General features: G+C 57.9%; 1 protein-coding gene across 7 annotated transcripts in view; it reads left to right on the top strand.

The window, feature by feature from the left end:
* IL4I1 (interleukin 4 induced 1) overlaps positions 1-11,567 on the top strand; it is a 36,641-nt gene extending 25,074 nt beyond the window's left edge. For 2 of the 7 annotated variants that reach the window (XM_040457823.1, XM_040457821.1), the window contains exons 2-9: positions 651-773; positions 2,712-2,856; positions 6,267-6,505; positions 7,170-7,282; positions 7,708-7,909; positions 9,606-9,674; positions 10,000-10,136; positions 10,627-11,567. In XM_040457823.1, the coding sequence (XP_040313757.1) occupies positions 2,820-2,856; positions 6,267-6,505; positions 7,170-7,282; positions 7,708-7,909; positions 9,606-9,674; positions 10,000-10,136; positions 10,627-11,548 (1,719 nt within the window). In that variant the 5' untranslated portion in view covers positions 651-773; positions 2,712-2,819 and the 3' untranslated portion in view covers positions 11,549-11,567. Of the gene's footprint in view, positions 1-650; positions 774-2,683; positions 2,857-4,270; positions 4,306-5,798; positions 5,863-6,119; positions 6,155-6,266; positions 6,506-7,169; positions 7,283-7,707; positions 7,910-9,605; positions 9,675-9,999; positions 10,137-10,626 lie in introns of those variants that run through there. The other 5 variants (XM_040457825.1, XM_040457824.1, XM_040457822.1 and 2 more) reach the window with 5 other exon arrangements.
* Positions 11,568-11,764: the final 197 nt, after the last annotated feature.

Raw genomic sequence — 11,764 nt, 5'->3', positions numbered from 1 at the left:
TCTGCCCACACACAGGTTGCTGGCAGGGGCCAGACAGTCGTGCTAAGATTTCCCCTGAGCTTGCATTTCAAATGTATATCATTTGCCTGTTTTGCATATTAAACGCTCATAAAACTTAATTGCTTTCATATAGCTGTATTTTTTAATTTTTTTTTTAGATAAAAAAATTTTTTAATGTATTTTTGAGAGAGACAGGCCCCAAGGGGGGGAGGGGCAGGGGGGGGGGGACACAGAATCTGAAGCAGCTCCAGGCTCTGAGCTGTCAGTCCAGAACCCAATGTGGGGCTCAAACTTACAAACTGTGAGATCAATACCTTAGCTGAAGTCAAGACGCTTAACTGACTGAGCTATGCAGGTGCCCCAGAGCTGTATTTTTTTTTTTTTTTTTTTAATGAAAACATTGAAGTTCCATCTATTTTCTTCCTGTTCCCCAAGGGATCTTGGGCAACCCACTCAAACACAGTTCAAAATCAGGACGATGGCCATGTGGGAGGGCTGGCTACAGTGTTCTGGTGCCACAGGGAAAGCGGCCCCAACAGGCTTCCTGGGGGAGTCAGGGAGGGGTCCCTGAGATTGCAACAGATTCAGCAGCTGACTGGGTACCACCCTGCAGATGATGACTTCATTGTAATTGCCATTTCCCTTTCCAGGAAGAAAACAGATGCGCTTCTTTGCCAGTGCAGACAAATGGCCTCTGCTTAAGGTTCCTCTTCATTAATTAGTACGAAGACAGCCAATGTGGTGACTAAATTTGGAATCAGTGGCTTTTAAAGGTGAATCTCTCCATAAGCTATACCTGCGTTTCTTCTCCCCCTACAGGGATAAGAGTGGCAATTAGATTTGTGGCTATGGCTTTCTATTAAGCTCAAAGAAACCCTTTCAAACGACTGCCTCTCTATGGCCCAGCACCTTCCCCGGGATCATGCCTCTTCCTGTCAGCCACAGCTTGGCGTCAGAAGGATCAGATGTCCCCAAACAGCACCCTTGATCTTCTAGGGGAGGTTGAAACCAAGGACTCCCAAGCAGTGGTGTGCTGGTAAATGTTGAATAGCTGGCTCACCAGAGAAGGGGAGAGCCCTCATGGGGTACCGGTTGTTGATCCCATGGTGGAAATACTCCCACCGGGGCTGATTTCAAGCTATCGACTTGAGGTCACTGAACATGACGTCACTGAGCATGAATTTGGGAAATTGACATGCACTATCTGGATACAGTGAATTCACCCCAAGAATATACAGAATAGTAAAATGTAATCTGGTGATTGGGAAGAAATGAGTTTTGAGTAAATCTGTGTTTCAGGAGATTGATCAGAATTTTTTTTTTTTTTTTTTTTTTAAAGAATGGCTTGCAGAACCAAACCGAGAAAAAGACCCTAAAAATGAAACCATCCGCTCTCGTGCACTGGTATGAGCCAGCCCCAGCACACCACTGCTCCCAAGTTTTCGATCAACCTTGAAATCACTTGGGTGCCTAAAAAGCCTGCCCTCAGACTCTCCGGGCAGCAGTGTTCTGCAGAACTTCCGGGAACAAAATCCCTCAGCCTCAGAAGCCAGCCCTTAGCCAGGCTTGACTCGGCCACGCTGCCCCTGTGCCTGCCCTAGAGTCCTCACACGTTGGCACCGATCACTTCAAATGCCAGTGACTCACCTGGTGCACACACACACTTCACAGGCAGACACCGTCCTGGTCGCATCCATGACCTCCCAAGATTTCCCCGAGGCAGAAACCAGACCTGGTGCGCTGCGGTGCCAGGTTCAGACCTGGCCTGGGGCTGTGGGGTCCCATTAAGCCCCTTGGTTCCAAGGACACAGACACCAAATCCACCAACCTGAAAGTAATACTCGCTCATTGACAAAGACCCTCAGCATCACTCAAATGCCAAGTGGGCCCTGTCTTGAGTTTTGATTCAAACCGACTGTTAATTTTTTTTTTCTTCTTTTTTTTTTTTTCCAACTGTTAATTTTTTGAGACAATCAGGGAAATGCGGACTTTGGTTTAATGGCATTTTTATTTATTTTTTTAAGTTTATTTTGAGAGACAGAGATAGCACAAGGGGGGGAGGGGCAGAGAGAGAGGGAGAGAATCCCAAGCAGGCTCCACACTGTCAGTGTAGAGCTTGATGCAGGGCTCAAAACTCATGAACCGTGAGATCGTGACCTGAGCCAAAACCAAGACTCGGATGGATATTTAAGTGACTGAGCCACCCAGGTACCCCTGTAGTTTTGGTTTTTGGTTTTTGGTTTTTTAAAGCAAATGAGTTCATATATATTTTTAGAGCAGAAGTTGGTTGGCAAACTACAGTTCCACTTCCTGATTTTGTAAATAAATTTTTATTGGAACACAGCCACAACCAATTCATTTATACGTGCTGTGGCTACTTGGAGGGCAGAATTGAGTAGGCAAGACAGAGATGGTGTGGGCCAAAAAGCCCCACATATTTACAGAAAAAGTTTGCAGACCCCTGTTTTCGAGAAGCATCCTGAAGTATTTACCTACAAAATATAAGATGTCTGGTATTTGCTGTACAATAATCCGAGGAGGAAAGAGAAAATGTGAATGAAACAAGATGGGCTAGGAGGCGACGGATGCACTTGAGTTCGGCATCCCAGTCTCTCTGTTGTTACATATGTTTGAAATTTCCATAATGAAAAGCTTTTGAGAAAGGAGGACCTGCTCTCCACAGCCTCACCACTGTTCTGACTTCACACCAGGACCCTGGCACCTTTAATCTAACAGGAATCAGGACAAAGCCACCATCATTCACCCCGTTTCCGCACACGCCCGAAGATGACTTCTGTCCCGGGCTAACCAGAAAGGCCATGGGCACTGAGAGGGCCCCCCAGAGCCAGCTGTGCAGTGAGTGCCCGCCCCCATGGGGCCCAGGGATTCTGGAAAACTGGGGAAGGAGGGGCAGGAGGGCTCCGTAGGAAGGGGGACTCTGTCCAGGAGTCAGGCCATAGATCAAGGGCCTCTGGTAAGTCTGTCCTCTGCTCTCTGTACCCCTCCCCGATCCAGGCCCGGAGCCCTGACTTCCACCTGGGGCCCTGGACATCCCCTGGGCAAGGCCCTGCCCTCTTCTGAGACTTGGGGAAAGTTTTAGTACCAACCACTCGTGGTCTTTGAACTGACTCTGGGAAAGCGATATATGTAGGCACTAGCCCTCTCCCCTGCACATCTGTGTGGCTGCCACTATTTCTTTTCCTGCCCCCATACCCAGGTCCCCGTCCTGCACCATATCTGGCCACCTGTGGGAGTTCTGTTCAACATCAACCTAAGCCTAGCCCTAGTGGTTCTTAGCCAGGGTGATTTTGCGTCCCCTTCCCCGGAGAATGATTGACAATGCCTGGAGACAGTGTCTTTTGTCACACTTTGAGGGCCGGGTGCTGCTGGCATCTAGAGGGTAAAGGCCAGTGAGGCTGTTCGGCATCCTACGATGCACAGGATGGTCCCCACCAAGATGGCCCCCAATGTCAACAGTGCCGAGGCAGAGAGACCCTGCCCTGGCCCCCTCCCTAGTTCGCAAGCCTGAGCTTTCTGCTGGTGAAAAAAGTGCTTAAGAACATGGGACTGGAGCCAGGCTGCTGGGATCACACCCAGGTTCTGCTACTTCTTAGCTGGTGACTTCTCTGGGCCTCGGTTTTCTCCACCGTGAGATGGGGACAGCTAAACCCACCTTGTCAGAATTGTTCCCGGAGTAAATGAAGTGAAGCATGTCTGGCACGTGGTACCAGTCATGTTATAGGTAGCAACATGAATCAGGCCTGGCCCTAGTAGGGCCCCTGCTCCCTCAGGCGCTGCTGGTTTCCAGTCCTGGGTGGCCTCATGAGTTGGGTTCCTCTCCCTTCCTTTCCCTGTCCTGCTGAGCCCCTTGGGTGAGGTCAGCACCCCACTTTTGTTGTAGAGTCCAGGAGGTGAGCTCGGGGCGTGCCCAGAGCCAGGGGATTTTTAAGCGCAATCCTGTGGTGGAGAGACCAGGGGGTCTACTCGGACCCCGGCAGGGCCCTCCAAACTGATCTGGGGACCGACACGGCTTGCCGAGACCAGTGCAGGAGTTCCACAGCCCTGCGGCCTCCACCCCTTTCTGCGTCCATGTTACTCCTGCTCGTGACATTGCCATGGGGAAGTAGCACAGATGGGCCTCCGGGGAGGGGCCAGCCGGACCCCCAGCTCTGCAGGCCGGGCTCCCCCTCTGACACAAGGTGTCTGGGATTAGAGGAGAAACCAGGCGGTGTGCTCAACTCGTGTCTCCATGAAGGAAGGAGGCAGGGTCTGTGATGGGAAGGCCTTCCCACGCTGAGGCCTGGGGTGAGTCCTGGGGTCCTCCTCCCCCACCTGCCCCCTGTCCATCTGTCAGATCCCTCCTCTGCCAAGAACAGCTCTGTGAGGTCCACAGTGAGCACGAAGCACTGAGCACAGGACCACCTTAGTGCGCGCTCACCGTGGGGACCGTCTCCGTCGTTTTTGCTGACTGTCCCCTTTGCTTTCTTGGCATTTGGCCTCAAGGCCCAAGGCTCTGTCCAGCTGATTGTGTTTCCTGCTTGGCTGCTGCCTCCCAGGCCCCTGCATCATATGTTTACTGACTCACTCAGATATACCCCCTCCAACCCCCACCCTCCACCAAACCACATCCCTCTTTGATGTACTGTTTGGATTTTCCCATCTTGTTGCTGGAGAGGATCTGCCACCAGCTGTCTGGTGCCTTCTCCCCCCACCCCAAGAAAACCCCCTGAAATTGCCTCTCTACCTCCACCCATTTCAGGGGACCCACCACGTGTCCTCTTGGCTAAAGTCCGAAGGGCCGAGGGACCCCTGCTGCCACGAGTGGGGACCCCTTGAGGCTGGGTCCTCTTGTTCTGACTGCCTGCCCCCCTCAGGGAAAAAGCACCCCACAGACAGGTGGAGAAGGCTAAGGCCAAAGGCAGAGAGGCGGAAGCGCCAGTGGCCTTTTTGCTGAGCCCCCAGCACCCTAGTGTGAGCGGAGAGCCACAGTGGTTCTCAATGTAGGGATGGGAAGGGTGAGCACACATCCTGGGCTGCGACTTGTGCAGGGCTGGGGAGCAGGGGTGGGGGTGGGGGGGTCATTCCCTGAACCCCTGCCAGCGCCCCCACGGTGACAGCAGCTGGCAATTTCTAAGGAGCAAGTTGTAGTATTGACCCAGGCGCTTGTTCACAAGGCCTGACCTGGATTCACGGCCCCCACTTGACAGCTGGAGACCAGAACCACACAGGCAGGCACCAGGCTCAGGACCCAGGCAGGCTGGCCCCGAGCCCATGCCTCTGACCACTGTGCTGTTGCCTGCAAGTCCCACTACTGAGTCCATTTCACGGAGGGGAAGACGGAGGCTCAGAGCAGCCATGTGGGAGGGGAGTGGAGCCAGCAAGGGCCCTTCAGGGCACAGCGACAACTAGACACAGGGACAGACTCAGACTATCACAGGGAACATGCGGCCCCAAGGCCAGACACCGCCCCCCCACCCCCGCCCCAGCAATTAAGGAGACAGAGCACAGAGGAGGGCAGACACAGGGACCCTGAGACCAGGCACCCTTAGCATGGTTACCTGAGCATTTATTTCCGGCCTTCCAACCGCCCCAGAACTATTTGGGGCAAGAGGAAGAAAATAGACTGATTTGCTTCCTCTCAACCCCCTTTCCCCAACGCCCACCCCCTCCAGCCTCCACTAAATTCTAAGCACCTGACCCTGCAACCCAGGAAAGTAGTTTCATTTCCCCCACTGCCGATTTCTCAAAGGGAGGGGAGGGCGGGGCTCAGCTCATTGTTTAAGGACCAAGAAGGGGGCCAGGGCAGACCTTTGGAAGCAACAGGAGAGAGAGGGTGGTACTGCTGTCCACAGAGAGCCCAAGGTAGAGGGGAGGCTGCCAGGAAACTGGGACCCACAGAAATAGACACAGGGAGAAAGGGCAGAGGAGAGGGGAACAGAGAAGAGAAGGACAAGGAGGGCAGGGACGGGGACGGGGGCAGATAGGTGAGCACAGAACAGGAGACTGCTAGAAGGGGTAGATGGAGGCCTGAGGCTCCAGAGACGGGTGGCCTTAGGGACGGGGCCTGGAGTGGGACCCAGGCCCCTGTCACAGTGGCCCTTGCTTCCCCTCCAAACTAGACACCATCTCCCGCAGAGAGTTATGGCCTCGTCGGGTAAGTAAGCAGGAGAGGGGGGCACAGGGACGGGGGGGGGGGGGGGGACGGAGCCCACTCTCCCCACACGTACCTACTGACCTTCCCACTGATCCCGTCCTCCTCCCTCCAGCCCGGTACTTGCTTGTCCTGATCTCCATCTTCTTCAGCCTGGTGGCCTCCCTGGACTGGAAGACTTCCCATAGCCAGGATCCCTTTGAGAAATGTATGCATGATCCTGACTATGAGGTGCTGCTCAAGGTTGTGACCTTGGGCCTCAATCGAACCTCAAAGCCCCAGAGGGTGATTGTGGTTGGTGCCGGTGTGGCTGGGCTGGTAGCTGCCAAGGTGCTCAGTGATGCCGGACACAAGGTGAGAAGTGCTGCTTGCAGTCTACCTGGAGTCTTTTGTGCTGCAGGCTGGGAATCCCGGGTGTTAGGGGCCTGGCCACGTCCCTGTTGAGGGGCTGGTAGGAGGTGGAGAGAGGAGCTGTGCTTTCCCGCTTGGTCTGAGGACTGAAACTGGAGGGGAGGCTGAGAGACCTTTGACCTTCCCTGCCCCACTCTCTCTCATTCCTGAGGGAAGTCCCTCTGAAAGTCCTCCAACCTCCCGGAGGGGAATTTGTGCTGGTGGCCATGGTAACTCCACTCAAGGAACACTGCCTGAGGTCTAACCACTGCCCCTCTCACTGAAAGCCGAGAAGGAGAATGGGCTGGGCCAGGACTTCTGTGCACTGTGCACGGAGGAAATCTGCCCCCCGCCCCCCCCCCCCACTCCCTAGGCTGGGAAGTTCCTCTGCAATCTGGCTTGCAGTCGTCCTGCTGCAGCTGGGAAACTGCATATTGTACGTGCTTGCTAGGACATCTGTTCTCCCACCAGCTCCTCTGGCTTTTTCATGTAGAAGGGCGTCCTTCTCTAGTCTAGGTCTGGGCTGCTGTGGGGATGGAAGCTGGGTGCTGGCACAGGGTGGGGATGGGGGGAGTCAGTGGGAGGAGCTGAAGGGCCCTGCTTGGTGCTCCCCACCCCCATCCCTCAGGTCACCATCCTGGAGGCAGACAACAGGATCGGAGGCCGCATCCTCACCTACCGGGACCGGAAGACAGGCTGGATTGGGGAGCTGGGAGCCATGCGCATGCCCAGCTCGCACAGGTGAGGCCTGGCCAGGCAGCCCTGTGGGCACCGAAGCCTCCCCTAGCCCCACCTCTGTGTCCCTGAGGTGCTCAGAGCTCCGTGTCCAGCCAGAGTTCCAGTTCTGCCCTCCCAACCTTGTCTCCTCCGCATCGCAAGCCCTCACCCGACCCAAGCTCTGTCCTCATTCCCACTTCAGCCCCAACGAAAGCCTGCCGGGGCTCCAAACACCATCCGAAACCCGTACACCTTCAGCCTTCCAGCCTCTCTCTCCTCTCATTCCCGGCCCCAGCTCCAGTGACCCGCCCTCCCACCCGACTCTAGCCCCGACGCCCACTCCGTTCCCCTGGCTCTGGAGTCCGCCGCTCCGGAAAGGGGGCCCCAACTCCTCCCAGCCCTGCCCCCGCCCCCGCCTGACCCTCAGCAGCCTCTCCCGGCTCCTTCAGGATCCTCCACGAGCTCTGCAAGAGTCTGGGACTCAACCTGACCAAATTCACTCAGTATGATGAGAACACGTGGGTAGAGGTCAACAACCTGAAGCTGCGCAACTATGTGGTGGAGAAGATGCCAGAGAAGCTGGGCTACAAGCTGCGCCCCAGGGAGAAGGGCCACTCGCCCGAAGAAATCTATCAGATGGCTCTCAACCAGGTAGGCAGCCTCGGGAGCCCTGCGGCCCGTCCCCCACACCCCTCTGCCCTCGGTCTCTGATCCGCTTCTCACGCACGCTGTCCGGACAGCCTCAGATTCTACGAAGGCCTTTGGCTTAAACTTTGGTCTTCGACCTGATGTTTTCCCCATCCATCTTGGGGTACCCAGACTTTTGTCCATGTCCCCCCTCCCCGGGTCATACCCCAGGACCCTCTGGCTCCCACCGAGCTCAGCATCTTCCCTTAACCCCACACATACTCCCGGGTTCCCCCATCTCACGATGGCCCCATCACCCCCACCCTAGTCACAAGGCAGACAGACCCTCAGGTGCTGTCCTAGCTCCCTCCCTGTCCCTTCCACCACCAGTCAGTCCCCAGCCCCATCCCTCCTGCCCCCTGACTCTCCTGCAGTGTTCCCACCTCTCTGTCCCCACGGGCCCTGCTCTGGCTCAGGCTTTTCACCCTGTTCCAGCCCCTGCTCACAGCCCCCTATGGCTCCCCAGCGCCTTAGCCTCAGGGTCAAGCCCTGAGTGGTCTGGTTTCTCTCACCCCTCTAGCCTCATCTCTCCTCCAAGAAGTGTTTGTTATCCTCCAAAGCCTTCGGAGTGGCCAAACACCCCAGCCCTGCACTCCTTCGTACCCACAATGCTCCTTCACCATCCTGCACCCATGCCCTTGCTCTTGCTTCCTGCCCCGCCTGGCAGGCCTTTTCCCTTTCCCACCCAGGGAACCCTACTAATCCCCCAAGAACCAGGTCCAACGTCCCCTCCTCCAGGAAGCCTTCACTGGTGCCCTCAGGGAGGAGCCAGCCTTGGCCTCCTCTGGGAGCTCCTGTCTGGCTCCCCTCCTGGACCAGGGTGGGCACTGAGTGCAGGCCATTTCTGTGCCCTGGCACTGACCAGTCCAGGGAGCCTAGGGAGACGCAAGGTGAATGATGAGTGAGTGAGCAAAGGAGCACATGCTTTGAGGAGTTCCCCAGCCACAGGGGAAAGCCACGTGGACAGAGAAGAAGGCTAACATCAGATGGGGCTGTGAGGTTCCCAGGAAGGGAAGAGACTTGAACAGCGCAGTAAAGGATGGCCACTCATGTTTCAGGCAAAGACAAGGCAGGGGAACGAGTGCAGTGGTGCGGCGCAGGTGTCGGGGGGGCCCGAAAGTGGTCTGGGCACTGCACATAGTGCTGCAGAACGACAGCTGCTGTCAGATGGTGACTGAGGGGCCCCGGGCCCTGGGGAGCCACAGGAGGGCTGTGGGCAGGGGAGGATCCAGTGAATAACCCCTCAGGGCTGACAGGGGGCAGAAGGGACTCTGCTTCTGTCTGTGCCCCCAGTGATGCAGGTGACAATCACTAAGCACCAGGAGGATACAGCATTGACTAAAACAGACATGATACCTGCCTGCACTAATTCACAGACTAGGACAAGTGCAGGCCAACAGTACCCAATAGGGCTGAGTGTGACACTGTCAGGGTGGGATGAAGGCTGGGAGATGAGGGGCATTAACAACTTGGGAAGAACTTCCCAGAGTGGAGGGCAAGGCCGAGGGCACAGCACGGACAAGGACCATGCTGACTTGAGCGAGAATGGTAAATGGCTGGTCATGGGCAGGTGCGGGAGGAGAACCCAGGTTTGGACCCCAAGTCTGCCCTCTGCAGTCCTGCCCCTGGAGCTCAGCACTGTCCCCTTGTTCCACCACAGGCCCTCAAAGATCTCAAGAAACTGGGCTGCAGAAAGGCAATGAAGAAGTTTGAAAGGCACACGCTCCTGGTGAGTGGGGGCCTTGGCGTCGCCGTCTGAGAAACAGAAACAAGGAGGGCACCCGTGGGCTTTAGCCCTGGAGTCAGAAGGCAGGAGTCCCGGACTCCAGGCCTGCCACGGCCCTCCTGCCTGGCCCGAGGCGGCACACGGCCCCCTCTCTGGGCTTGCGTCCTTCCTCTGGATGGCTAAGCTTCAGAGAACCGTACTAATAAGCTCACGGTCCTGTCACGGAACCAGGAGGCTCAGCCTGGGAGGGACCCCCCATGGGAGCGGGGACAGAACAGCCAGGTGCAGGACGCTTGGGTCCTGACCCAGGCGCGCACCCATCCCCCAGGAATACCTCCTCGGGGAGGGGAACTTGAGCCAGCCGGCCGTTCGGCTCCTGGGAGACGTGATGGCCAAGGACGGCTTCTTCTATCTCAGCTTCGCGGAGGCCCTAAGGGCCCACAGCTGCCTCAGCGACCGGCTCCGGTGAGAGGCGGGGCCAGTGGGCAGGGCGGGGCCGACGAGGGCCAATGCGAGCGAGAAACGGAGTGGGCGGAGCTGTTGGCGTTGGGTGGGGCGGGACTGGCGGGAAAGGAGCCGGACGCACAGGTGCGGGAAGGGGCACGGAGGGCGGAGAGACGCGGAGCTCGGGTCTGGCCACACGCGCCCTCTCGTCACGGTTCCTCCGGAGGAACTGGATAAGAATGTTCCCGGAAAAAGGTGTGGCTCAGAGAAGAGACGGGGTTCCCGGGTCGCACATTCTCTGCTCCCTGGTCCTCCGGGTGATGTCAGGGACTGGCGAGGTCAAGGGTAGATGAATGGGCGGGGCCCGCGAGAAGGGGCAGGATAAGAGGGGACCCGGCAGGTGAAAACTAGGATGGGTACCGGGGAGTGCCCAGGGCGGGGCCCGCGGGGAGGAGCCCACGAGGCAGGGCAGTGCCCGAGCTCCCGGATCACGCTTTCGCCCTGCCCGCAGGTACAGCCGCATCGTGGGCGGCTGGGACCTGCTGCCGCGCGCGCTGCTGAGCTCGCTGTCGGGGCCAGTGTTGCTGCACGCGCCTGTCGTGGCGATAACGCAGGGGGCGCACGATGTGCGCGTGCACGTCGCGAGCTCGCGCGGGGCCCGGAGTCTGAAGGCCATGACCGCGGATGTGGTGCTGCTCACCGCGAGCGGGCCGGCGCTACAGCGCATCGCCTTCTCGCCGCCGCTGACGCGCAGGGGGCAGGAGGCGCTGCGCGCGCTGCACTACGTGCCGGCCACCAAGGTGTTCCTGAGCTTCCGCCGGCCCTTTTGGCACGACGAGCACATCGAGGGCGGCCACTCGAACACCGCCCGCCCGTCGCGCGTGATATTCTACCCGCCGCCGGGAGAGGGCGCGCTGCTTCTGGCTTCGTACACGTGGTCGGACGCGGCCACCGCCTTCGCCGGCCTGAGCCAGGAGGAGGCGATGCGCGTGGCGCTCGACGACGTGGCGGCGCTGCACGGGACGATCGTGTACCGGCTCTGGGACGGCAGCGGCACAATCAAACGCTGGGCCGAGGACCCACACAGCCAGGGCGGCTTCGTGGTGCAGCCGCCGACGCCCTGGCAAGACGGAGGGGACGACGGGCAGGACTACGACTGGTCAGTCCCCTACGGCCGCATCTACTTCGCCGGTGAGCACACGGCCTACCCGCACGGCTGGGTGGAGACTGCTGTCAAGTCGGCGCTGCGCGCGGCCGTGTTAATCAACAGCCGCGAAGGGCACAGCTGCGAGGGGCACACGCTGGTCAACGAGGAGGGGCTCGTGCGCCAGGTGCCCAGCCGTCCCCGGTGCGAGTTCCAAAAGGCTGGTGCCACCCACGCTCCGGCCCCACATGGGATGACCGCTCAGCACACCAAGAGACCCGAGCATTAAAAATGTATTTTCAGAAAAAGCCGTGTGGTTCAGTAGCTTCCCCAATGTGCACGAAGCAAAGCCGTTAGCCTTCGCGGTGGAAGGAGCTGCGCCTCGTTCTGGGGCCGCAGCAGCTGTCCTACTTCTTCCTGGGTGGTGGGGCCCCACCGGAGGAGGGACCAGATGGACACTGCTTTGTGCCACTGGTAGATGGTAATCACGGTGCCCACTCCGGCT

The sequence above is a fragment of the Herpailurus yagouaroundi genome, unplaced genomic scaffold, assembly GCF_014898765.1.
Source record: "Herpailurus yagouaroundi ecotype Mexico unplaced genomic scaffold, PumYag 220, whole genome shotgun sequence".
Taxonomy (NCBI): domain Eukaryota; kingdom Metazoa; phylum Chordata; class Mammalia; order Carnivora; family Felidae; genus Herpailurus; species Herpailurus yagouaroundi.
The sequence above is the reverse complement of the archived record's forward strand: the minus strand, read 5'-3'. Positions and strand labels throughout refer to the sequence as shown.